Genomic DNA, 26,654 nt, shown 5'->3' on the forward strand with positions numbered 1-26,654 from the left:
CCTAGGTCACTTCCTGCATACGCTGGTATAGAGTGGATATCCCCCAATTCTACTCAGCACAGCTTTAGACCTCACAGTGCTGCAGTGTTGCACATTTGGTATCTACTCTTTCTAGTCAAAAGTTTGATATTACACAAATGACCCCTGTGGATGCCTGTAATGTGTTGTATAAGTGAATTACTTTACATAAAGGATGTGTTGCTTGCTTGAATTCAGTGTTGAAGACTGTGTTATGGTGGAATTTCTTAAAGGTCAGTCCAAGGTTGAAGCAATGTGGGCTCTCTATGCTGATGTAGAGGGAGGGGAAGAACTGAGGGGGAACGGCTTTGTCAAGGGTTGAAAAGAACCACTGTTCACACTGTTGAATGTCTTTACGTTTGTGTCTGCCAAACCTCATCACCAAAAACATGAAAACCGAGTTGGCCTCTGGACATAGTGACAGTCATGACACACTGCCTGCTCTCTAATCATACAGTACCATGACGACAAGGCATGTAAATACCTCCTCTCTCTACCCCCCACCCCCACCCCCAGTCCTGGTCTGAGGAGGGTCGAGACAGCTGCAGGTTGACTGAACAGCTGAGAGAGTAGAAAGCTCTGTGAAGTATAGCAAACATGCCTCTGGGAGATTCCCTGGGAGGCCCTTACAACACTGGGCCATCTGCTGGGCTCTCTTGATAAAGAGACAGGCTAAGGCACCCTGACGACATCCGACTCATCCAGACTTGAGCTGATCTCACATGTAACGTGTTCTGGGTTGCCCTGGTGGCTGGCAGGGTAGGGCGCGTACCATATGAACTGCTGCATTACAGCTGAAGCCGTAATGCAGTGGCCAGTGTATTTTGGCTGGTTTTGTTTTGGGGTCATGTACAGTTCTCTCTTTCCCCTACATTACCGGTCTCTCTGTCCAATAAAGTGGGGAAAAAGGCCAAAAATACATCTTCAAAACCGAGAGTTTTCACCTCTTGATCTGCAGTCAAATGCACTACCACTGAGCTTCATCCACTCCAAGGTACTCTATGCAGTAAGCAAGACTATTCATTTATTTGAGAATTGCTGGTTGTTCAGGAACTACAAAAGGCGTGCAACATTGTCACTGTTTGCTCTCTGGATAAACCAGCAACTGTCTTTCTGCGTGCCCCCAGCCAATCACAGAAAGCTATATTTATCTCTTACACTTACGACCAATCAAACAAGGCTATATTTAGCTTCTCCATCAGTCTGCTGTCACCCAAACATCAACAGCAGCTATGGTGTGTAACTTGCGTTCAGTCAGCATACAATGTAAACAGAATATTTGTAAATCGGAGCTGCTAAATGAACTTTGAAATCTATAAACACAACATCGGAAAAGTTTCTATTCTTGCAAAACATTTGTCTCCAATTATAATAACGCACATTATATCCAGTCAACTTCGAATGAGTGTTTAGTTACATGCACAGGGCAGACAACTGTTTTGTGCATATGACCTTTAAAAAAAACAAAATCAATGTTAAAGTAACGTGTACCTTCCCAGAAAGCACTGACAGTGTTCTAGTCTGGTCATCCAGAGAAGCTGCCAATAATGATCCCAGTCACACTGGTTATCTAACTGGCCAATTCCACCAGACAGAGTGCTGAATGTCCTCTCGTGGAGCGAACAAGCCTAAAAGGGTCACCTCAATGACGATAAATATTGTGTGTGGACATCAAAATCTCCTCAAATGAGCTATCGGATTACTCTGTAAAGATGTGAAGTTCATTGTCAGCACATTGATGATGGGTGTATATACTATGTATATTAATTACACTTTGCACATTCAGTAAAAATCTCCATACCAAAGACAATCCACTGGGAAGGAAGCCCTGTTATAGATAGGGCTATAGCTTCGTGGAAGATCACCTGACTGCAGATTTAGAGGTTGCAGGTTCAAATCCCATCCTAATACATTGCTTAAATGAAAAGTTTCTGAAAACTAAGCACATTATTATAATGTTAATCAGATACACATAACCTTGATTACATAGCGTATGCCTGTTAAAGGACAATGGGAGGTTGGTGCCCCCTAGTGGTTGAATAATGCTTCTGCGTATTGCAAACCATGCTGAAAACAAACAGCTTCCATTACTGCTCTATTAAGCAATGACACACAACCACTTCAAAGACACCAAGACGATGTTCAAAAGTTTGCTTGTTTATTTCGTATGACACAGTTGTCAATGACTTTCTGTACACGTTCAGATTAGCAAACCTAATATGGCAGAAGCATGATAAAACTCCACTGGTATGTAGAATACCAACATACAAAACAAAATAAATATAGAATTAATATTTCAATAGCATGCCTTGAGCCTCAAAAGCCATATGCATCTTAAACGCGGATACTAAGAATGACAATTATGAAATGAGTTTGTAATGAAAAACAGCGTACTTCCGTTTCACATGTGAATATCTGGAACCAGGTCGAAATCCACTAGTGCCCTCCTGGCTTGAACACAGTTCTGTCTGTACATTGGACCTGTAAAAGCAGTCTAGGAAGGTAGGAACAGTTGGTTGACTGGACACACATCTGGCACACACCCAGTCCCTCAAGAAACAGTCAGCTAGACAATCTGGGCCAAGCGCAAGAAAAAAATGGTTCATATCGGCACGTGTTTCTTTGTTAACTTTTTTTTTTGTCAACCTTTTTTCCAGACACTTCTGATGTTGGAAATAAAAACAAAGCAACTCAGGATAAATATAAAATACAAAAAAAAAAGTCTTATAGTCAACCCAAGACTCTACAAGAGCATGTATATATACCGAAGAAAGATGGCCGACGTCTGCTGTACATTCTGGAGGTTTAGTTAGTAGCACCATCGATGCTTGGTTCACCTGTCAAGACAGAGACAGGGTCGAACCTCTGAAGCAAAGCACTCCAATCCTCCTCCTGGAGAGCTTCCGTCTGGTGGGGTTTTGCATTGAAAACCTACAGGATGGTAGCTCCCCAAAAAGACGGTTGTAAAGCTGCTCTGAAGTCTCTTCTTGATACCTTGTTCTCTCTCCTACCCATCCTCAGTAGGCTAGAGGGGACCATCTGAAAGAAGGTACTCTGGGTCATCTCATCCCACTTCCATCTCGGGAGTGGGAGAGAGGAGAGGGTAGAAGGAAACAAGGAGAGGCTGAGATGGAACCACGGTAAAGCTTTAAGGGAAGAGGTGCTGCCAGTCCAGCCTGACTGCGGGTGAGGTTGGCTGGAGGTTCTATCTTTAACTGTAAGGTTATCTGGCTTGGCAAGGCAGAAGAACACTGAGGCGGAAAGAATGTAGCAGCAAACACACTGATAGGCACACAGGAGCACGTAAGGGGGGGGCGGTTGAATTTGTGTGTGTGGCAGGATCTGAGTCATCAGGGGTTTTCCCAGCATGACCAGAAGCAATTAAATGTATGATTACTAACTGTCCTGGGATGATTATAGGAGGTGCTCTACTCGCTGTCTTAGGAAGGATCTTATAGGTGCTCTACTAGCTGTCCTGGGGAGAGGGTGTGGGTGCTCTACTAGCTATCCAGCAGAGGATGTTATAGGTGCTCTACTAGCTGTCTTGGGAAGGATGTTATAGGTGCTTTACTAGCTGTCCTGGAGGGATTTTATAGGTGCTCTTCCAGTTGCCTTGTAGATGTTATACCGTTGTTGCTTCACTTTCTGTTCCGGGAGAATATTGTAGGTGATCTTCTAGTTGTCCTGGAGGATCATATAACTGCTCCATTAGCTGTCCTGGGGAAGTATTTCCAGGTCCTCTTCCTGCAACGGCTCACTCTCCTGCAGCTCCTCCTCCTCATGGTCTAGCTCCTCCCCCTCATGGTCTAGCTCCTCCCCCTCACGGTCTAGCTCCTCCCCATGCTGCAGCTGCAGCCTCCTCTCCTCCACCAGCTTCATCTTGTCACGGACGGTGTCTGCGGATGAGGCCATGTCTCCAGGACTGCCAAAGTACTGCTCACTCCTACAGCACAACAGGGACAACACTACGCGATCAGCACCTCATCAACTTAGTCTGAGTGACTGCATGACTGGGCGTGCATGTGTATGTGAGTGTCCAGTCATACCCGTCTGGGAAGATGACCGGTACAGTCAGTCTGTCCAGTAGACCTTTCCCCACGGACTCCACCTCCTCATAGACCTCCAGCTCTACCTCCACCTGGGGCTCTGTCTCCACCTGCTCCTCGCTGTCCTCCCTCAGGACCTGTTACACACACACACACACACACACAGATTACCAACCCACGATCACAACACGCTGAAACAGGAACATAACACCCCTTTACTAGACCCCCCACGCTTTTTTTTTGCTGTGCGTGCGCGTGAGTTTGGGCGGTGCGTGCCTTTTCTGCGGCTGTGTAGAAGTTGGCAGCCATCTCCAGGCGGAGCAGCCTCTCCTCGGAGGTGACGGTGAACTGCTTCCACACCCGGTTGAGGCGTGGCAGCGTGTCTCCGGAGGAGCGCGTGGTGCAGCGCAGGGACTGGCACAGCACCACCGTGGCCTGGAGGAGCTGCCGGCCGTAGTCGTACGTACTCTGGAAACACACAAACGTGCTCACACACACACAAAACAGACACACAAACAGAGGGAGAAAAAAAGATTGTTGAGAGAAAGTGAGAGTGAAATGGAAAACTGGGTATCGAGGTCAAACCCTTCTGACCCCTGACCCACCTGAGCCACGTCCACAAACTTCTTGTGCTTCTCCAGCAGGACCCTGGTGTCCTGGGCGTCCTCCCCCAGCCTGATGTGGGTCTTCAGGAGGGCGTCCAGCAGCTCCCCGAGCCACTCCACCGCCTGGAGGATGAGGAGACAGGCTTCACGCAACAACCGAGACCAAACAGAACACAACAGCGTAGGGAGACAGAGAAAGAGCGAGGGGGGGGGGGGGGGGGACAGTACTGACCTGAGCGGCGTCCTCCTCACACTTGAACAGCTGGACCATCTGAAGCATCTTCAGTCTCCTGACATCGACCATGTCCTCACACCTGAAGAGCAAGAGTCACACGGGTGAAACTGACACAGAGGACGTTTGAGAATTCCCAACACATCCATCCATCCCTTCCTGGAGACACTGGCTGCGATCTCCCGACTCCCACCTCTGCTTGCGCAGCTGCATGTCCTCCACGACACTCTGGATGTGGTCGATGTTCTCCTTGTTCTCCACGGGGACGTCCTCCTTGCCGTACGACCAGGAAGTCTGGGTAGACATCTGCTCCATCAGCGCCTGGCCCTTCTCTCTCAGCACCTGCAGGGCGCCCTCTGGGGGAGGGGGAAAATGAAGCGTCCTCAGCATGGAGCAGTGAGGGGATGGGTATGTGGGTGTGACTGGGATGATGTCACGGCTGTGTGCGTGTCTGTCTGTCTGTGTGTGTGTGCAGCACAGCTCACCGACGCTCTTCAGCTTCTCCTCCAGGTGTTTGAGCGTCTGCTGGATGGCCGCACCGTCCGCCGGCGCCACGTCTGCACAGAGCATGCCCAGCAGGCCGTCCAGCTGCTGGGACAGCTATCGGGGGAGGACAGGAGAGAGGAAACAAACATCAGTACACCGACAACAACAACACCGAACCCTCCTAAATAACAGAAACCCCTATTCGGAAGTCCAATCCCAAACGCTCCGTTGACACAAACACGCAACGAGACGACAGACGGAGGGTAACACATGGAGGTGGCCGTACGTCCTGCGCGGTGCCGTGGAAGTCGTGGGCCGACTGCAGGACGTTCTGCCGGGCCTCCAGCTGGCTGGCCTGCCTGTAGCACACGTCGCTGAGCTGCTGCTGCAGGCCCTTCAGCTCCGCCAGGTCCTCCTCGTCACCCGCGCTCAGCAGGGCGGCAATCTGCTGGTTTAGCTCCACGTACACGGCGAACCACTCCTGCGACACACGGGGGGGGGGGGGGGGGGGGGGTGAGACAGCCTGTTAACCGCCCAGCAATCCTCAGATCTGCACCAGAAGTGGCATTCTTTCTTTTGGTCCACCACTGTTATCAGACTCACATTCGTTGACCTCATTACCAAGCTCTGCAGAGCTCTGTACTCTACAGCAGACACGACACAGAGGTAAAAAGACAAGGGAAACCTGTTTCTATATTAGTGTCGGTGTGTGTGTGTCTATAATATTATTGTGTGTGTGTGTGTGTGTGTGGGCGCCCGTCCTTACGCTGTGCTGGCTCTCGATCTCCTCGTGTTTCTGCTGGAGAGCCTGAGAGGCTCTGATGGAGTCTCCTATGGCCCAGTGAGTCCTCAGCTGCTCCAGGCCGGGGCCCTCCAGCCAGTTCACCACCTGCACAGACACACACAGACACACACAGACACACACGCATGCACGCACAGACACAAATGTGTACACACATTCACAGACACACAGACACACAGACAATGAATACAGTGGCCCACTAACACCAATCAGTGACCTGGTGGGGAGATGGGAGGATGGTGGTCTGCCAGCAGTATACTTCCTGGGGATACAGGGCCTGATTGGACAGGATACTGGTTTGAAAATACTGTCATTGGAACACATTCTTGGAATGTGGAGCAAGTCCTCTTTGTACTTTATGTTTGGTAAACATTGTTAAATGTGTGTGTGTGAGAAGTGACCCACTGTCAGGTCCTCAGGCTGACAGACCCTCTGACACGATAAGAGCTCCAACCAGCCAGCGACATGAGAAGGCTGACTGGGTCACCCACCCCGTCCAAACCAGAGCTGAGGCTGCCTGGCTACCCCACTGGCTGGAGCAGCATCCACACCGGCACAGAGGGGAGCAGTAACCCTGGACTGGGCTGAGAGGACTGACAAGGTGAGGAAAAGTCTCTGTGTTGATCAACAGAGACGCTTCCTCAGCATTGTCCTCCTTCAGCTGGCCCTCCCCCTCCCCCACCCTCCCAACACATAGCCTACAACCCCCATTGCTTGCAGCTTTCAAGCTAACAATCACCCCTTTCCTCGCAGCGAGCTAGCCCCCCCCCCCCTCCCACCCTATAGATGAGAACTAGGCCAACCACACACACCCCGCCAAGACAACTTAATCCTTCAGGCTGCCGTTCAACATCTCCGTTGTCATGGCAACTTGCTCCTTAGCACCCCCCCTACATCTCAGTAATCATGAGAGCTCTAGACTATCTGTCCTAATCTGAACTCCTCAACTCTGTCAGATCCCCTTCTCAGTCTCAATCTCCCTCCATCTACACAGCTGGCAGCGCTCTCCCATCTTCAGTGTGAATGAGAAAGTTGTGTGCCCTCTGCTGTGTCTGTTCTGTTTTCAATGTGTTTGTGGCTGTGTTTGGACATGTATGGCCTTGGCGTTTGCTTGTGCGACAACAGAACTGTACATAGCAGTGTTCTATTTGTGTGGGTTAGTGGTGAGGTGTGTGTGTGTGTGTATGTATAAACATGACCTTGGTGTGTGTGCCTGTGTGTATGCATGGAACAGTACCTACTGTATTTACTGAAGTGTGTGCACATACCTTCATGACCATGGTGTGTGTGTGTAAGGTACTGTATATATTGAAAGTGTTAATATACTGTGTGTGCGTGTGTGTAGGGTACTGTACTTATTGAAAGTGTTAATATACTGTGTGTGTGTGTGTGTATACCTGCATGACCTTGGTCTGGATCTCCTCTAGCTGGTTGCGTTTGCTGCGCTGGCGGCAGACCTCCTGGTAGCGAGTATACTGCTCCCTCAGGGAGTCGAGCAGCTTCATGACCTGGGGCTGGGCCAGCAGCTCCTCATCCATGGGAGACCAGGCCGGGCCTCCTCCTCCTCCTCCGCCTCCTCCTCCGCCCTCCGACCCGTTGAAGCGGCGCTGCTGCAGCTCCGACAGCAGCTCATGACCTGGGAGGAGGAAATGATCATAATGAGGAAATGATTCAATAGGGTCTCTGTCCTTTGATAAAGGACAGGGACCAGAGTGGAAGTGTGCACTTCTCTCTGTGTGGCAGAAAAGGTTCCTCATAGTATGAAATGAATCCCAAACACAATCCTGAGTTATCCGAGTCGGGCTGTGGTTTTAACTTTATCCTCCTTGTACCTGCTACATCTCTTCAGGCTCTTTACACAACAAAAGACGGTTTTACAAAACCTTCATGTTTGCTTCCTGAGAGCAGATAACAAACACCCTTCCTCTCCCTCCCTCCCTCCCCCTCTCACTCTCTCTGTTTTTTTAAAGAGTGAAAGAGACAAACACTAACGTAGCTAGAAAACAAAGCCTTGTGAGTATTCATTATGCAAGGCGCAGAGTCCACGAGAGGAGAGGGTGAAAGGAAAGGAGGGAGAGGAGAGCAAGGCAGAGAGAGAGAGAGACTCCTACAGTGGGTTACTTTTTACCAGAGACTGAGAGAGAGCCAGCAGCCTCTGACACAAAGGTCCTTTTATTGCCCCTGCTGCTCTGGCCTGTCTAACCAGAGACTGGCTAAATATTTTCCCTGTCGTAAAACAGCTGTAGTGACAATCTCCTTTAATCTTGACTAGGCTGAAGTAAACAATGATGTTGTCCAACCAATCCACCTATGGTTAACCCGTTTGTCTCTAACTGCTAACCCGCCAGTAAGGATATTGCTAGCTTGTAAAGCCGCACAGACCTTTCTCACTGAAGAGGTTAGCAGCTGAAAACAGGGCCTTACTGCAGGTACTGCTAATCACAGAGTTTGATATTATACCACTGTGCATCTTGGGTAAAACAATCAAACTGCTCAGAACTGTGTAGGAAAAAGCATCTGCATTTGGAAGGATATATTAAGCATGAAGGATATATTACCAGTCTGCAGAACTGTTTCAGGATCAAATGATGGTAGGAAGTTACAATCTGGAGGTCTGTGGGAACAAATGTTCAGTTAATCACATATAAAGCACGTTAACGACCAAAATCTTGATACACAACTTTTCTTATGATAAAAATGTATGGATGATGTAGAGAAGGTTCAAACGTATGTCTCACCTGTCTTTGTCAACCTGGCAGGCTTTCTCACTCTCGTTGATGACAGAAAGTTCATCCAGAAGTGAGGTGGACTCCTTGGTAAACTTCTCAAACACCTGAGACAGAAACACATGCTAGTGAGTCATTGAGAAAGTGATGTGAGGGAGACCGAGGTCAGCCTGCCATGTACGTTCATTATTAATGTCCTGGTCAGGGGGGGGGGGGATCTCACCAGTCTCTTGTTGACCCAGTCCACATGGTCGTACACCAGACTGCCTCCAAACTCATCAGTCAACTGACACGGCTCAATGTAGCGTGTTAGCTTATTGGCCGACACCAGGATCACCTGGAACATAGAGGGGGAAGAGTTCAAAGGGGTTATCCTGAGCGGCTAGTCCCCTCTGCAAGCTGTTCATTTTCCACCCTCATCCTTCCTGAGGCCTTGCACAGCCTAGTTGGAGTTCTGTTCATTCTGCACCATGGGGTATGGAGCCAACAGCTGCACACACACACACACACCCTAGAACAGCTGCCACTTGGGTTCTAGGGTCGTGCACGCACACACACACACACACCACATTCCGCAAACATCCTAAGAGACAGACAGGGGAGGGACCAGGGACGAGGAGGAAAAGAGTGTCAGCTGAAAGAGACATCCCCTCTCATCAATGCCAGGTCTTTTCCCTAAAGCCGTGAAGATTTCTGCCTTCCTAGTGTTCAAATCTAGTTGTGTAATATACGTGTGCATATGTGTGTGTGATCATTTATTGACCATCCGTACAACATTCTGGGCCCAGATTAAAGAGAGAGCTGTTGTGAGATTGCCAGCATAAAGCGATCAAATGAGAGATTAAACCAAAACAAGTGAATCTTTTCTGTCCCCAAATCCAACCGTCAGCAGAGTGACCTAATCTGGAAATCTTGTCTTTAATCAATGTCAAGCTCACATAATGACATACTCTTATAGCTCAGCATAAAACACACTGATCCTGAACACACCCGACTATCTGCAACACATCACTGGCTGACAGCAGAGCTGTTGAACGCCTGCCAAGTGTTCTCTGAACGCTGCAAGGTTAGCTGTAGGACGCCAGCAAGCCTCAAACTAAACCAGCAGCTTTGCTGGAGAGTATGGGCAGCAGGGTCACAGGAGGAGGCCAAGAAAAGCAGGTACTCAAAGAGTATCAAAACACAGCCCTTCAGTCGATCTGCAAACTGCAAGAAGCTACTCTCGAGTATTGAGCTGCGGCCCCAGTGTCAGAACCACAGAGCCATTGTTGACCATCCCTGCGGTGATTCTGCTCTCTCTCTACTAGAAGAGTTTCTTTGTCCTCTACGAGATCAGGCCATCACTGGGAGTGTGTGTGTGTGTGTGTGCGTGTCCTCCGACTGGAGACAAGAGGTGACTGGTAGCCAGGCAGGCAGAGAGGCTATACCTATCTGGCAGGCGTTCATGTCCATATGCTGCAGCAGTCATGCCCGGGCAGCCTGGAGGGTGAGCTGGTGCTGCTGCAGCCGAGCTCAGGCATCAGTACAGAGATACTGAAGATGCCTTCGGAAGGGTCTGATGACTAGCAGCTCCTCACAGGCATGAAACTAGGTCAAACACAATGAGCCAGTATCTCTCCTAATCTCGTTCATCGCCAGTCGATATTTAGCCTCTCTCCTCTGCTCTCATCCCGTCTCCTACTCCCCTCCTCTCCTCTGTTCTCATTTCCTACGCCTCTGCCCAGATTACTTCTCTTGTCTCTGCCTTCTCCTCTCCTACACCTTTGCTATCTCCTCTCCTACTCTGCTCTCCTCTACCTGGCTCTCTCTCCTTTCTCCCCTCCTACTCCATTGGTCTGCACTCCTCTGCCTTCTCCAACTCACGCTCCTCATCCTTCCTTTCTCCAACTCATTAAGTTCCTCCTCCTCTTCTTCAGTGGAGCCATCTGTTTCAGTGCTGGAGATCAGGGGAGGCTGGAGGGGACTCTTGGCCCAAATCAACACTCATTCTGTTGAACTGCAACTAGTATAGACCTCTCCTGAACTACATAGGACTCCCTCAAGCATGCGTAAACACACACCGTTGTGGATGACGCTGTTGAAGGAGACTGTCCTTACAGTGACATGAACTGCTGACTGCTGTTGCCAAGTAACGTGACCATATTAGTCCATGCCAAAAGACAACATGTTGCAGACACAAGGTCAGAAACAGGGTCAGAAACAACTCTGCACTTTTCATTCCAATCCTCATTCTCTGTCCTGCTTCACCTATCTCATCCTTCTCTCACTATCTCTGCTCCTCTTCTTTTTCCCTCTCTCCACTCCCTCTTTCATTTGAAGAGAAGGCTGAAAGAAACCTGAGAAAATCCTCCAGCAGGACCCCACAGGCCATATGGAGCAGCACCTATGAATATTTAATAACTACTCTAAATCTATCCCAAAGACAATACCATCCATCAGCCCCTCGTGATACAGCCTATACCACCACACACAAGGACTAGGGGTATACTAATACCACGCTGGCCTGGGGCCAACTTCAGGGTATGCCTTGGTTGCAGGTGACAGACAGCTTCATTAACTGTCAGATCAATACGAGCAGCTCCTCTGGGCTATACACACTGGCAGGCAATGGCTGATGAATAGGCTGCTGATAGTGCTATGACCTTCGACATTGAGACACAAACACAAACACACACACAAACACGAACACACACACACAGGTACTCACCTCGAAGCCCAGTCTGTCCTTCTCCTTCCAGAAACAGAAGTGGGTGACCTTCTTGTCCCAGAATTCATCCGGCTTCACCACACATACCAGCGACACCTCAGCTGGGATCACGTTCTGCAACAAGGCAACATGGAGCTGTTGTTTACAAGGGACCACTATGCTTTCAAACTTCCGCACACCTTACAAGGACAGGAATGACCCATCTCCCCTTGTCAAACACACCCCTCTAATGATCGCTCTGAATATTCATGGATAATGATTCATTAGTGAGGGGTGGAACAGATGCTTGAACACCAGCAGCCCCATGGGACCAATCCACCTGCAGCACATTAACAGCTCTCTGCCAATCAGAACGCGAGGGCTGACCACACGGCACATAGGTGGTTTTGTGGCTGCGTCTCTCTCAGTCTATCGACTGTCTGGCCACGGCCACTGCACAGAATAACAGGTCGTACGACATCTCACGGGCAGCCATCAACATGACACAGCATCATGTCTGATGAGGCTCATTTACTTGCGGAGGAACCACCCGGTAGAAGAAGACAAACGCTTCGGGGAAAAGGGTAGCAGATTGGTAGTGTTAGTGATTCTGGTCATACCTGCAGCATGAGCACAACTGTCTTGACAATATTCCACTGTGACTTGCGCCCATCCACAATGACCGTGAAGCCTCTGGCCTTGCATTTGTCACTAAAGAGACGGAGAGGAGGGGGGAGAGGGAGGAAGAGACGGACACAGGCGGGCATAGGAGATGATTAGACTGAGAAGCTGGCAAAGTAACTGCTTCTAATGTATCTTGCAACGGTTAAGGTGGGTGTTGGAAGTCATTGACGGAGGCCGACCGCAGGCTTATAATGGTAATAGTCTACTTTGAAGGTCTGCGGGCGTATTGTGTGAGTGAGTTTGTGTGTGTGTGTGTGTTAACCTGGGGATGCTGAGAAGATAGTCCAGTGTAGAGCTGAGCTCCTCCATGCTGGTCTGTTCTGTACATAGTGGGATGGTGAGAATCAGCCCACTCCTCCTGTCCTTGCCCCCTGCACACAAGCACACGCAACATAACCTTCAACAAACAGGAAGACACGCACGCGATAATTAAACAGTTGTGTTCAGTGTCAAGAAGTTGTGTTGAGTAAATGTGCTGAGAAAAGGTCAGCAGAGAATAACGAAAAGGGTGTGAGTGTGGGGCTGACTGGAGAGGAAAATACCAGTCAGCTTGGCCCGGCAGAGAGAGAGAGTCATCAGAAACTTGGCATGCTAGGCTCTTCACTGGCCAAAATCACAGAAACCTTTAGTTGCTGAGGTCTATGGATAGTCAAACTCAATAGTGCCAGGATGGCTAGCATTTATGATGACTCTAATTCTTGTATATCTTTCATTGGCAGCTGACTACGCATGAGAGTGCCATCTTTATATGATTTGGACTGGCAGGCTAAAAGCTTCAGCCACGGCTCAGCTTTAACCCCAGCCCCAGCTCTACTGCCCCAGGCCCCTTTCTCCTATCCCAACCCAGCCAAGCTTCCCCTAGTTAACAGACAGAGAAACTAGGGCCAGATCTAGTAAACAACAGTAATGATGGCCTCTCTCAGTTGCTCTCGCTCTCTTAGTTTCTCTCTCTCTACCCTCTTGTAAAACACACCCACAAAAACAGCTCTGAGGAGGAGCACTAAAGAAGAATGCGGGTAAAGAAGAAAATGTCTACTTCAAAACCAAGTATTGGAGTAACTTTATTGAAGGGTTATCTTTACTGAAAGTTCAGAGTACACTAAACAAGGGTTCTGAGCTCTTCCCCTCTTATAGTGGGCTATACTCTTGTGTGGCTAATCTGTAGCCTACAACTCTGCTTTTGGATTGAAGCAGCAGTCATTAGTAACCAGTTAATACTCATGTGACACTGTAAAGCCCTTGCAGTATTAGGTCTTACCTGACAGAAAGGCCAGTCTCTTCTTCAGAATGGGCAGGATGTTTGTGGCCTCCATGGTGGCTCCTTCCACCCTGCAAACTGAAACAATCATTACATTATAAGGGCTCAAATTAAGCCAAACAGTCTCTTCAACACACAATAAACAAATGGTCATTGTCAATTAAACACCATGGCGTTTTACCTTTTTGTAGACGCAAAAGATCTGCACACTTAACCAATCGACTGCCTAGAATGGGTATGCACAGTGATGAGTGTAGCCTATGTTTAGCCAAACTGAAACTTGGGGATCCTCATAACCCACTGAACACCCATCCTGATTGAAGGCTAAGGTGTTCCTTGGGGCAAAATATGGTGTAACTTGCCAGGAGTGGGAGGAACCATTTCAAAACCATTAGCTGATTACATTGCTGCAGCCATAAATCCCAAGTCCCAACTCTAATGTCCATAATGTCCACTCCCGTGATTCCTGGGTTCTAAAACAATCTGATACACATTTTCATTGACATGTTGTCCCGGAATCTCACGGTTTGGTAAGAAGGCATTCTGGACAACACACAATTACACACATTTTGGCTTCCTCTATGTCCTTCATCAAGAGCCAAACTGGACCACTTTACTGAGTGGATCCGTTTGAATCATCCGATTGCATATGACACGAGACAAAAGCCTACAGAGGAGCACCCAAATCGGGCCCGGAAAAAGCAGCGTGCCGATGTCTTTTAAATGACCCGTATTGAACAACCTCATATGTTATACTTCATATCCCATCACAAATATGAACAGTGAATCCTAAAGTCACACATTATTAACGTCCCCCATGTAAATGGAGAGGTACGGTGTGGCAGAGTAGCCTACCATGAGGTTTTCTGTAAAACTGGCAACAGCCAGTAGAGAGGGAGGGGGAGACTCGCTATACTGTTGCAGCAAGCAGACACAATGACCTATATTTGTGTTATTAAATGACATCTCTCCGTTATTTCATTAGGATAGTATACTCGAGTAAATACTATATATGAAAGCTACCTCAGACAGAAGAGAACAATTTCTGTGTCATTATCCGATCGGGAAAGATGTAGAACTGGAGTTGAAACGCAGCTGTCCTCGCGGCAATCCCGATTGTTTATCAGTCTGAACGAGTTTCACCGATTTCCTGTAGAAAGCAGTCCATCACATCTGTACCATCAGCTATGCGAAACGGGAAATCACGTATCTGTTATCATAGCAAGTTTCCAAAGGAGCATGTCGCTTTTGAATCAACCAGCTTGCTTCAGTAGAAGGCTACTTAGTAGTATCAAAATGGTTTGATTCTGGGGGCTGGACCACAGTAACAGAGGCCACTCCCGGTTGCCAGGTTGGGTGGCTGCAGTAGCCTATGGTTTCTCGAATGCCAGGCACTCAAATGAATAAAAGCCTATTATACAGTGATGTAGCCTAAGCTTTAATGGGATACCTGTGTGTTTCGGAGATACAGTAATGCTTTGAATGTATGTGACTAATGTTGTGACATTAAAAGGGAATACGCAATCTTTATTGAGTGATTAATAGTACACATAAATGCTGCATTTGTGTCATGCAGTCATAGCGCATACTATATAGAAAGGTGTTAGGTAGGCCTTTTAATATGATGAGTGTAAAGTTCAACTTTATAACGCTTTTTAGTGGCTCCTAGTGATCAAGGTTCTAAGACAGATCAAATTAATCACGTATACTAAATATTATTATTATTACTTGTAGTATTACATTGAGTTTTATTGTAATATTTTCTGTGCTCTTTTATCAGCAACAATAAGTAAAATAGTACTGTCTGTAGGCTAGTTGTAGCATTCTTCATTCGTTTGGCGTCGTTGCTATGGAGACAGAAACAATTCTATCCTGCTATGAAAACTGGAGCATGGATGACTAGCGTAGCTATCTAGTTGGTTAGCTAGATACAGCAAAACCACTGAATGGATTCGACTTTCATGAATATTAAAGTGTGTGTTATTATAGCGTTTTTCAATTGAATGAGGTAAGTATGTGGTTTGTAAGATTACATAAGGATGGGTCAAACCTTTAGATAGATAGAGCTAACTACAGTAGAGGTACTAAGATAAGGTAAACTAGTACTGGTACAAGTTGATCCCACTGCGAGCTACTGTACTGTAGAACTATACTGTAGGGTACATTTGCTGTAGCCTGAGCTACTGTAGTACAGCCTGGCATCCTTCTCGTTTCTAGGTAGCTACTACTAACAACTTAGATTCTACCTGGATAAATACTTCAACGAAAGTGACGTGACGTGTTAAATGTTAGGCTTTATTCAGTCTATTCCATTCTCACCTGACATTGTTTTGGGTTCTTCTCTCGTCTGACTCTTTCCTGTCCCCTGTCGACTGCATTTCTGTCTGGCTCTATTACACTGTGTCCCTACTAGACATGATAGCTAATGTTCCAGGGAACACCCTGGATTCGGGTACTCACTGGACAACCACTTGTGGTAAAAATGCTCAGGTAATGTGTCAATGATACAGTTCTAAAGTTGAGTCATCAGCAGTTTTCTTTGTGCATGTTGCATTATTTGTTATGATATCTAGATACAGTATAATACCTAGTTAATTGGTACACAGTGAGGATAACACAGTTAACCAGGGTTAAAATAGGGCCATAAATTGCTGTGCATCTGTGTCTGTTCCAAAGGTGGGTCCAGTGCTCCAGCGGTCAGGACAGCTCCAGAGGAAGGCACCCTCCCATAGAAGCTGTTTCCTGGGGGTGGAGACTTTGGAAGAGCTCACATGGGAGAACTGGGATCTGGGTGGGGAGTTCACCAAAACCCTTTTCCTGAAGAACGTCCACAGCAAATTGCAGAAGCTACGCTTTAGGTGAGTCTAGTGGTGGAAGGCAACAATTATGAGGCAGAGTGCACAGTTCTACTGAACAAACCCTTTATAATGTCAATGTCAGTACATTTATATTTAGTCATTTAGCAGACGCTCTTATCCAGAGCGACTTACAGTAAGTACAGGGACATTCCCCCGAGGCAAGTAGGGTGAAGTGCCTTGCCCAAGGTCACAACGTCATTTGGCACCTCATTTGGCACGTCACGTCAATTGACCACCATTAAAACACAAAGCTTAAATGAATGTACTTGTTTTCCTCAGGCCTCCGGTGTCCAAGTTCTTTACCACCCTGTTCCCTCAGCTAATCGTCCTCAGTCCAGGAATGTCCTACTCCCTGCCTGTCACATTCCACCCGCTCGACAGGGTACGCATCTTCTCCCCCTGGGCAGAGTGGGGGAATGCATGGGGAGCGCGTTGTGTCACTAAGATCCCCATAGTGAAATCTACCATCCACAATGAAATCCATGGAACTATTTATCAACTAAATCATTCATTTCTGCTCATTCTTGATCTTGTCCTCTCATTGGTGGCAGTGTGAGTACCAGGACAGTATTGAGTTCCAGAGTAAGAATGGGTTATTCCAGGTGTGTCTGCGTGCCACTATCCCCAGCCACACCCTGGAGATACCTGAGTCTGTCCTGTTGCCACCCTGCGCTGTGCACCACTCCTCTCAGTCAACCTTCCTGTTCCGCAATGCCAGGTAACACACAACCCCACCAGTGACTGCTTGGGCTGTCTTAAGATAGGAAACGAATCATGTTAAAAATATGGGTTCTTGTGTATGAGTACATTTTATGTGTACCTTACTGTGCCCCTCTCTACCATGGTCCCTGGTTTGTGTGTGTGTGTCCCTGTCAGTAAGCTGCAGACAGGATTCCAGTGGGAGGTGACCACTCCATTCCAGCTGTCCCCAGACAAAGGAGTACTGGGGCCTGGACAGGAGTGCCGTGTTACTGTGGTCTTCCGACCACAGGAGGCGCTGGTGTACCAGAGAGAGGCCAGCTGTGCGTTCGGGGATGACGGGGAGACCACCTGCACTGTGCTCCTACAGGGCATATGTGAGTGGCAGCTTTGTGGTGTCCTTCTGTCCATTATTCATTGTATAAGGAACAGGAACATGTACAAAAATATAATCACGCCACATGCCACCCATGCTCTGACATCCTCTGCCTATCTAGTGGACAGCAGAGATATACATGGACTGGTGAACATCTGTTAAAGCATTGCCTTGACGGTTTTTTGTGCTTGTGTTTTCATCAGCTAAATACCCATTCCTGGAGATCAGTGCCCCTGGCCAGGAGGAGGGCTGTAAAGTGCTGGACTTTGGCAGTGTGGCCGTCAAAGCCTCTGTGGAGAAGCACTTTGAGATCGTCAACAAGTCTTCTGTGAGCCAACACAGTCTCTTGCCTGTGATATATATAGATATCTTTCTTGACCTATTTCTCACTTTGATCATTGTGTCTGTGTCTTCCCTCCTCCCCTCCCAGATGAGGACGTCCTTCAGTCTGTCCAGGATCAAGCAGCCTCCTCTCTGTCAGCCAGTGTTCCAGTGTTTGGTGGAGAAGGGCGAGGTGGCTGCGCGCTCTGCCGTCAGAGTACCTGTGTCCTTCTGCCCCGTGGCTGTGGACAGCAGCAGTGTGGACTACCTCTCCCTCACCTGCCCAGGGGGTCTCAACAAGACCCTCCTCAAACTCACTGGCAGCTGCATAGGTAGGCACCTTATATCACTCCTGCATAGGATAGGCACCCCCTCCCCTGATTCACCTTGTCTTCTTGCTCCCCTGCAGGCCCACAGGTGTCTCTGTCCTCATCTGTACTGGACTTTGGCTGCGTGGAGGAAGGGGAGGAGTCTCTGCGGTCAGTGGACCTGGTGAACACCTCCTCCGTTGAAGCACACTATCAGTTCGACCTGGACAGGGAGGGCCACAGCGTGTTCTCTCTCCAGCCAGCAGGGGGTGCCCTGCCCCCCTACAAGCGTGTGAGCCTGAAGCTGCTGTACCGCCCGAGCCACCCCATCGCCCACCACAGGAGGGTGGCCTGCCTGCTGCTGCACAGGGTCAGCGTTCGCCCTCTCGCCCTCGTTCTCTGGGTCACCCTCTCCACATTCTGCTTCAGCCATGATAAGAACTGTTCCGATATCGTCTGTGCTAGTTCTGAGGATGGCCATTGATGCTGTCATCCTGTGGATCTCTCTCTTGGGACAGGAACCTCTGTTTCTGGACCTGATTGGCACCTGCCACTCTGAGCAACTCAAGCCTGCCATCTTCAAACCCAAACACCTGGTTGTGTACCAGCATCACCTGGCTCGTGGGCTCACCCAGTACCCCCCAGACATGCTCAGTGCCATGCTGGCAGAAGGCAAGCTCCAAGTGGACCAACAAGGAGCGCTTGTCCTACCTGAGGTACATGTGTGGGGCGGGGTAACTTGATTCTGCCCAATGCCTAAACCCTAAAGTCCTATGCCAGGAATAACTTAACCCATTGCTTCTTCTGCAGGACCTAGCCATGGAGCCTGCTGGTCCGGAGACAGGCAGTGTGGCAGTGCCAGCCAGGGCTTTGACAGAGAAAAGTCCCATGGAGGAGTACTGCCAAAGCTGCTCAGGGGGTAAACGTCATGAAGGAGGACGTGGGGAGGGGCCCGGAAGCCATGTGACCTTAGAGCCTCCTAAACTGATGTTCCACCCAGGCTCCACCTCCCTGCCCGTTGCCATCACCAACCACACCAAGGGCAAGCTCAGGTACCACACCCTGCCAGGGTGCCCCACGGGCAAGACTCAGTCACAACCACACCAAGCTCAGGTACCACACCCTGCCAGGGTGCCCCACGGGCAAGGCCCAGTCACAACCACACCGAGGTCAAAAAAGGAATGAAGTTGTGTTCTGTTCTGTTTTCCAGCGTGTTGTGGACCCCTGCTGTAGACTCACCCTTCTCTGTTACGCCGTCATCATGTGACCTGGGACCCTTGAAGTCGACGTCTTTCAGGGTCACCTACACACCCAAGCAACACAACACCTTCCATGGTGGCCAGCTGGAGTGCTTTTCTCTGTACAAGGTAAGATTTGTAGAGTCATTCCAACGGGCCTGTTTCTAATGGTCAGACAGTGGGAAGTTCAAGGCCTTGGGATTAGTCCTCTACCACAAAACCGATCCGGATTGAAACATCTCTGTGTTGGTTAAAGGCAGAGTCTACTTTCTTCCCAGGTGTTGAGTGACCATCGCCATGTGGAGGACAGCACCATCTGCCCCTCCTGGTGTCTGACTGTCAGGGTCATAGGTCACTCCTTCCAGCCTGGCAGAGAGCACTTTGTTCCCCGGCTCTCCCTGCAGCCCCCCCAAATGGTCAGGAAAAGCATAACACACACGTCTGAAACCCACCATCACTCTCCACAACTGCCTGGGTACATATTGCAGTGTGTTTCTCTGTGTGTGTTGCTACCCTCCTATTCTAGGTGTTCCCCGGCCTGAGCATGGAATTCTACCGCACTGTCCTGCTCCAGAACACCGGTGCCCTTCCCCTGATCTACACCCTGGACCCGGAGCAGAGCCCGTCTGTGTGTGTGTTTCCCTCCTGCGGACTGGTCCACCCTGGACAGCACCACATCCTGGCACTCAGGGCCACCCCTTCTGAGGACAACCCCCCAGAGCTGCCCCTAACCCTGCAGCTGAATGCAGACCCCAAACACAGTCAGGTACACACACATCCACGCACACACACACTTTTGTTATTCATGGTACAACTGACCCATTTATGCATTCATGTAAATGTGTGTGTGTGTGTGTGTGTAGGAGCTGAGTGTGGTGAGCCTGGTGGAGAAGCCGCGTGTGTGTTTGGAGGGAGACGGGAGTCTGTTCTTCAAGCCCACCGCAGTGGACTCCTGTTCCCAGCGCCTCTACCGGATCAGGAACTTCAGCAGGCTGCCTCTGCAGTTCAAGTGGATGATCTCCGGATCGGACCGGCAGGTCATCTCTGTCAACCCAGACTCAGGGGTCCTGCAGCCCAACGAGAGCTCGGTGAGACACGGAGACAGGTCGTGGTTGATCTGCTAACTGTTTGGATGAGTTCACTGTAGCCTGGCTCTTGTAGGTGCAGATGTGGTCCTTCACTCCCATGGAGGAGATGGGGTACAACCTCAAACCCAGCCTCACCTTCTGGCCAGCCCAGATGCCTGATTGCAGGAAGTGCCGCCTCCCTCTTAAGATTGTAGGGACGGCCTCCGAGGGCTCGATTCAGGTGAGGCTCTTTTATGGCTTTGGTGCGTGTGGGTGCGTGTGTATGTTCTCATTTGTATTTTTTTTCTGCCCAGGTTGAAAATCGAGTGCTGGAACTGGGGGAGGTGTTGGTGGGGGGCTACAGGTCCTTTGAGATTTCCCTGGTCAACAACGGAACCTGTGCTGTCAGCTTCTCTCTGAGTGTAAAACAGAACCAGCTGGACCCTGGTCCAGCCCACAACACTTCTCCTGAACACAACGGTACCACCACAGCTAGAAGGCTGCATGTTTCACATCAGCTGTTACTTCACTGTCAGTAAACTAGATGTCAGACCTAATGTCAATACTCTCCAATACTACAGCATATCCACATACCAGATAGATGGGTTTTATTTACAGGTCCTCAGTTTTTTCCTTGACCTTTGGTGTATAATTTTCCAGCCCTGGAGCTGGACTCAGAGAAGGGAACCATAGCAGCCCGGTCCAGACTGCTGGTGCGGGCCACAGTGAGGCCTTCCAGGCGGGCCCAGTACTCCTGGACTATCAGCTACCAGATCCTCAGCTCCAAAGGTGAAGCTTGACCCCATCACCTGTGTCTGTCTGTGTTACATTCTCCCCTCGGTCCAAACCCTCTTTATCCCCCCTCTCTCCCCCCTCACCCCCCCTTCACCCCCCTCACCCCAGGGCGTGTGCTAGCGGAGCCCCAGGCGGTGTGTGAGGTTCGAGGGGAGGCTGTGTTCCCCATCCTGGAGGTGAGTGACATGCGCAGCAGCGGCAGTGCGGAGCGGCTCAGCAAGCTGCAGCTGTGGCGCCTCTTCTCCCTGGACGCCCTCAACGCCCACCTGAGCCGAGACCCCGCGCCCTCCGAGCTCACCTATCGCCTGCCCACCAGACACAGGTCAGCACTCAGGACCAGCGACCCTCCACCCATGTAACTGTATGGGGGTCAGATGGCTGAGCGGTTGGGGAATCGGGCTATTAATCAGAAGGTTGACGGTTTGATTCCCGGCCGTGCAAAATGACGTTGTGTCCTTGGGCAAGGCACTTCACCCTACTTGCCTCGGGGGAATGTCCCTGTACTTACTGTAAGTCGCTGTGGATAAGAGAGTCTGCTAAATGACTAAATGTAAAATGTAACTACACGCGTCGGGCGGTATCGCCATCAGGTTTCTTAAAGAAAAACAGGGGCTTCAATAAATGTGACAAATGTATGACGAAGTTGTTCTGAACTTGCAGCCTGCAACGCTGTCCATCCGTCTTCACGACGGCCATGTTGGATTTTAACTTTGGCGCAGCACCGCTGGGCTCTGACCCCTCCTGCATGCTGCTCATGTTTGAAAACACAGGCAGTATCCCTGTAGACTGGTGAGACCTACCGCCTAACTCATACTCCTGGAAACCCCACCTGGATGGAATATTATTAAGACACTCTCTTCTTCTCCCCCCGCAGGTCATTCCTGTTCCCAGAGGACCAGCAGATAGAGCTGGAGTACTGGGCTGACACTGTGGAGTTCAGCCCTTCAGAGCTCCACCAAATGAAGGTCCAGGACAACAGGCTGTTCAGTGTCAGCCCTCGCAATGGCAGACTGCTGCCTGGCCAGCAGAAGGCAGTGCAGTTCAGCTACCGGTCAGTTTGGGCGTTTAAGCGAGTGACCGTTAGATGCCAACGTGCAGAAGATGCTGTGGAAGACATATTTGATCTGTTCTCAGGCATGACTTTGCTGGGACCGACCGCCTTCCTGTTCTCTTCAAGCTGTCCCACGGCAGGGAGATCCTGGTGAGCCCTCAGCCCACATTAGGAACAACCGTTGATCATGTCAAGTGGACACGGTTCACAGCTGTTGTTTTCTTTGTGTGCGTCGGCTGTAGTTGAACTTCCTGGGAGTGACGGTGGAGAGAGACAGACACTATCTCCACTTCACCTCCAGCAAACACGTCTTCTCCCCTGTGGCCATCGGAAGCTTTAGCCCCCCCATACAGGTCAGACACCCAAGGATGGATGGATGGATGGATGGGCCTACCCATGTATTTTGACCCGTGCCTTTGGGGATGTCCATTCTCTCACCCTGGTCCCTGGGTCTTCCCCCCCAGGTGTACGAGCTGTATAACGGAGGGGCCGTCTCTGCCAGGTACCAGCTGGACACAAAGCCCCTGGAGAAGCTGACTGCTGAGAACTTTGACCACCTGGTCCTGCAGTGTCTCAACCCCCAGGGAGAGGTGCTGCCTGGGAGCTCCGCCCAGATAGAGTGGGTCTTCTCCCCTCTGGAGGCCAAGGCATACAGCGTGAGTTCTAAGTAACCTCCCCCCAGCCCACATCCAGCCACTCCTCACCCTCCTACCCTCCTCTACCTTGCTGGTCGAGCTGAAGCAGAAGTGATTCGGTTTTTAGATGTAATGTATAGTCTGTGTACAGTATCAGTAATGTGACATAGAGAATCAGGTGTGGACAGTCCATGCAGGTGCAGTTCATCCAGCTTAACCAGGCAGCATCTTCTCTCTGTGTGTGTGTGTGTGTATTCAGGTGGATATTCCTATCCATGTCCTGAATGGAGACTCTGTGCTGATGACTTTTGAAGGTTGTGGGGTTGATAAACAACTCCTGGGAGACTCGGTTCCTCTACAACTCCACGAAACCTACCCGTCAGTGCCAAGTACTCAGAGAGTGCCCTTACCTGGCCAGGTGGGCGACACATAGCCTTCTGGGAAATGTCGTGTTTGGATTTTGATGTTGTCTCATGGATCTGTTTTTTCATGACGATTCACCAAGTGGTTGGTGTGTGTGTGTATGGGTACACGTGCACATGAGAGTGTGTGTGTTGATGTGTGGGTGTGTGTGTCTGCACACAGGTGGTGTTCCTGTCAGAGGAGCGGGTGTCTCTAGGGGATGTCCCGGTGTGTACTAGATCCACCCGGATCCTCTTCCTCACCAACGTCTCCCGCACTGACACGGTCTATTACAGCTGGAACCTGGCCGACCAGCAGGTACAGCTCTCTGGGCCTTTGGCTGTCTCTTCCCTGGGGGTTAGATGGCTGAGCGGTTAGGGAATCGGGCTATTAATTAGAAGGTTGCCGGTTCGATTGCCAGTCGTGCAAATGACGTTGTGTCCTTGGGCAAGGCACTTCACCCTACTTGCCTCGGGGGATTGCCCCTGTACTTACTGTAAGTCGCTCTGGATGAGAGCGTCTGCTAAATGACTAAATGTAAATGTTTGTTGAGGTGTGTTTCTCCAGGTGACTGACTGTGTGGACGTGTGTGTAGGAGGTGCAGATCCAGCCAGACTGTGGCACTCTGGCTCCAGAGGAGAGCGTGCTGTGCATCCTTACACTGCAGACCTCCTGCAGCCCCAAATTCTACCAGATAGACCTCAACTGTGAGGTCGGCACACCCACACACACACACACAAAACGTTTGTGTGGGTATCCTTGCGAGGACTGAAAATTCTGTTTAATTCAATATCCTGTTTTTCCTAACCTTAACCTAAAAAACCTATCCTGAACCCTAAACTTTACCCTAACTGTTAACCCTAAAACTATCCCTAACCCCTGCCCCACTCTTACGAATTAGAACCCTAACCTGAAACCCATGAAAACCCTAGATATAGCACTTGAACTTATGAGGACCAAGCAAATGTCCCCCACAAGTTCAAACTAAACTTGTCGTCCTCATCCTCACCAGGTTACTCTGGAGGAAGAAGTGCTCCGGTACCAGCATGCTTTGCAGCAGTGGGAGGAGGAGACAGAGAGGCAGAAGAATGAGTTTACCCTCACAGATAAGGATCTGCAACATCAATCCCAGAGACACACACACAGCAACCTTCAGGTCAGACACTTATTCACAATTATATGATGATCATTCCATGAATCCTTATTTCTTCCACTACTAACACCAATGACTTGTCATGGCGCAGGAAGGTGAACAAGCTCCCCTTAGATCTGGCCCGGCAGTCAGGAAATACAAGGTAAGGTCAAACATGTAGACAAAGTAGATATTGTTGCATTCAGTTTCACATAAGGTCACATGACATTAGCACGCTCAGTTTCTCCTTCCTCTGTCTTCCTCTCCATCTCCCTCTCCAGACCCTGCCCCCTATCCGTGCCAGCACCAGCAGTTACCTCGTAGGAGGGCCCTGTGCCAGGCCCACCCGGGCGGAGAGGCGGGCCCAGAGAGAGGCTGCAAGCGCGTGGAGGCGGCCGGAGCCCCCCCAGGCGGCCCTGCTTCATCTGGGGGTGACGGCCCGCTCTCACTCCCTGCTGGAGTTCCAGACCTTCTTCCCCTCACTGCTCCACACTCATTATGTGTACAGGTACATTGGAACATGTCATCAGCTCTGTTTAAGTTCCTTAGCTTAGAAAGTACAATCAGAGTTAAACATTCAGTCAGTCTTAACTACCTTTCTACTAATTAGACATGAGTGGAAAAAGATGTTGGAAAACCCTGAAATACTTGATGGGTGCGCTTGATTTAGTTCACCAGAAGCAATTGTACAGACTGTCTCATGCTCCTAGTCAAGTGTAACCCTGGATACAGTTGGGTGAACTTTGACTTTCGGTCCCCTCCAGGTCGTTCCAGCCCAGCGCCCATCTCGCAGTGCCAAGTCCCAGTAGCGCCCCCTCTGTAGACCTGCCCCCAGTCATCCACGGTCCAGAGAGAGAGATCCTCACCTTTATCCTCCCCGCCATTCTGAGGTAATCAGACCCGCACCTCCACCCTAACTAAAGCCATCACCCAGCTTACCACTTCTTTTAGGGGACGTTTCTTGACTTCTAGGGATGCAATGCATGGCACGTCTGTTTTTCTGGGTACCTGACCTTTACTGGCTAACCCTCCCCCACCTCGTTCTCTATCTCTCTCTTCATCTCTCCAGGAGTTTACAAGACGACCCGTCCTTCCACCAGTCTCTGGTCAACATCGTGTCTGAACCTGTCCCCTACTTTATCCAGATCAAAAAGAGCTCCAACCCCACAGCCTCTCCCTCCACGACCTCCACCCTGGACCCCACTGCTGCTGGGGGCACCGCCCCCCCAAACCCTCCCTCCAGCCCTCCCTCCAGCCCTCCCTCCAGCCCTCCCTCCAGCCCTCCTCCTCCTCCTCCTCCTCCTCAGCGGTTGGAAGGGGGGGCAGAGCAGCTCCAGGAGCTTCCAGATCCCCCTCCACACCACCAGCTGGATGTCCAAAAGGCCCTACGCAGGTTAGCTGGGACTCAAACCTTCTTGGTTTTACTGGTGTTACATGTTTCCAGAAAGATGATAGCACGTCGGTCAAGCTTTTGTTCATTGTGCTCCATCTCCCTGCCGTCCAGGTTTCCCCAGTTCAGTGACCTTGTGGAGGAGGTTCTGTTGAACACCATCCAGAACCTGATGACTGAGGCCTTCCGGGGTGAGCTGGTGCTCACCGCATGCCCTCGCATCATTGCCCTGCCACCGGTCTCTGCCAGGTCAGCACTCAGCACCAGTAATGTCTTAGGCGCCCCGGATTTTAAAACATGTGAACTTGGTAGCAGATGCCTTATGGCTGAATGCTAGTCATTAGCTTTCTTCACATATGGATTGTTGTTGTTTTCTAGGAGAAACGGCTGTGGATTTAGGAGGGTTTTTTCCCAAGGCGTGGCTGATGCTGAGCAGAACAGGGAACCCAAAAAAACCCAGGCCATCAGTCCTGTGGACCATCCGCCCCCCTCCTTGAGCCTGCTGAACAACCTGTTACCTCCCCCCACCCCGCAGTCCCCCCACACAGACTGATCTGCTACACCACGGAAACACACTGCATCACCAGTCCGGATGACATTTTCACATGAATCATTTGATATGTAGTAAAATAGACATGTTTCTAAGAATTCAGTCAATTCATCCTTTCTCTTTAAACTGACAGATTCACTTCTAAGCATAGCCTACTGTATGTTTGTACAGCTTACAGCTGTTACTGGGCTAAAATCAATAAAGGATGTTCATGGGATTCAATTCATAACTACTGTTTACAGTGCTCTTTTAGGATGTCATAATAGATGAAGACAAACTCAGATGACAA

The 26,654-nt window shown here is 49.8% G+C and overlaps 2 protein-coding genes across 6 annotated transcripts; one reads left to right on the forward strand and one right to left on the reverse strand.

Moving 5' to 3' along the window:
* Positions 1-2,159: 2,159 nt before the first annotated feature.
* Positions 2,160-15,907, reverse strand: sestd1 (SEC14 and spectrin domains 1). 4 transcript variants are annotated; one of them, XM_084688079.1, is made up of 18 exons: positions 15,863-15,907; positions 13,544-13,621; positions 12,548-12,656; positions 12,222-12,312; positions 11,623-11,736; positions 9,139-9,252; positions 8,928-9,022; positions 8,748-8,803; positions 7,596-7,825; positions 6,154-6,276; positions 5,674-5,868; positions 5,387-5,501; positions 5,095-5,257; positions 4,902-4,983; positions 4,670-4,792; positions 4,341-4,532; positions 4,065-4,201; positions 2,160-3,961 (listed from the first exon to the last, which is right to left on the reverse strand). In XM_084688079.1, exons 1-18 carry the CDS (start codon positions 15,867-15,869, stop codon positions 3,727-3,729), a joined length of 2,259 nt encoding a protein of 752 aa, XP_084544205.1. In that variant the 5' UTR covers positions 15,870-15,907; the 3' UTR covers positions 2,160-3,726. The 4 variants fall into 4 exon arrangements, with proteins under 4 accessions (XP_084544205.1, XP_084544204.1, XP_084544207.1 ...); XM_084688078.1 differs by having other exon boundaries at positions 7,587-7,825; positions 15,863-15,906; XM_084688081.1 differs by lacking the exon at positions 15,863-15,907 and adding an exon at positions 14,567-14,865 and having other exon boundaries at positions 7,587-7,825; positions 13,544-13,614.
* On the forward strand, positions 15,373-26,570 carry cfap65 (cilia and flagella associated protein 65). Of its 2 annotated transcripts, XM_084688076.1 has the most exons (34): positions 15,374-15,551; positions 15,957-16,033; positions 16,220-16,401; positions 16,681-16,783; positions 16,953-17,119; positions 17,278-17,477; positions 17,680-17,804; positions 17,907-18,129; positions 18,207-18,475; positions 18,624-18,821; positions 18,916-19,157; positions 19,316-19,472; positions 19,622-19,759; positions 19,870-20,109; positions 20,207-20,431; positions 20,505-20,651; positions 20,725-20,890; positions 21,071-21,199; positions 21,314-21,527; positions 21,866-21,994; positions 22,080-22,256; positions 22,340-22,406; positions 22,499-22,609; positions 22,721-22,912; positions 23,151-23,309; positions 23,477-23,611; positions 23,889-24,005; positions 24,306-24,449; positions 24,538-24,588; positions 24,707-24,933; positions 25,190-25,315; positions 25,495-25,818; positions 25,930-26,064; positions 26,194-26,570. In XM_084688076.1, the coding sequence occupies exons 2-34, from the start codon at positions 15,959-15,961 to the stop codon at positions 26,366-26,368; spliced, it is 5,469 nt and encodes a 1,822-aa protein (XP_084544202.1). In that variant the 5' UTR covers positions 15,374-15,551; positions 15,957-15,958; the 3' UTR covers positions 26,369-26,570. The 2 variants fall into 2 exon arrangements, with proteins under 2 accessions (XP_084544203.1, XP_084544202.1); XM_084688077.1 differs by lacking the exons at positions 24,538-24,588; positions 24,707-24,933; positions 25,190-25,315; ... (1 more) ...; positions 25,930-26,064; positions 26,194-26,570 and having other exon boundaries at positions 15,373-15,551; positions 23,861-24,005; positions 24,306-24,444.
* The last annotated feature ends 84 nt before the right edge of the window (positions 26,571-26,654 follow it).

The sequence above is a fragment of the Hypomesus nipponensis genome, chromosome 23 (genome assembly GCF_054491055.1).
Source record: "Hypomesus nipponensis isolate SF chromosome 23, ASM5449105v1, whole genome shotgun sequence".
NCBI classification, from domain to species: domain Eukaryota; kingdom Metazoa; phylum Chordata; class Actinopteri; order Osmeriformes; family Osmeridae; genus Hypomesus; species Hypomesus nipponensis.

Coding starts and splice junctions, on each gene's coding strand:
- cfap65 (XM_084688076.1), top strand. CDS start 15,959: ATGATAGCTAATGTTCCAGGGAACACCCTGGATTCGGGTACTCACTGG. Junction 21,528..21,865: donor CGCCTGCCCACCAGACACAG/GTCAGCACTCAG, acceptor CTGAACTTGCAG/CCTGCAACGCTGTCCATCCG. Junction 24,934..25,189: donor CACACTCATTATGTGTACAG/GTACATTGGAAC, acceptor GGTCCCCTCCAG/GTCGTTCCAGCCCAGCGCCC.
- sestd1 (XM_084688078.1), bottom strand. Junction 6,277..7,586: donor TCCAGACCAAGGTCATGCAG/GTATACACACAC, acceptor GTGTCTGTGCAG/GTGGTGAACTGGCTGGAGGG. Junction 4,793..4,901: donor GTGAGGAGGACGCCGCTCAG/GTCAGTACTGTC, acceptor CTCATCCTCCAG/GCGGTGGAGTGGCTCGGGGA.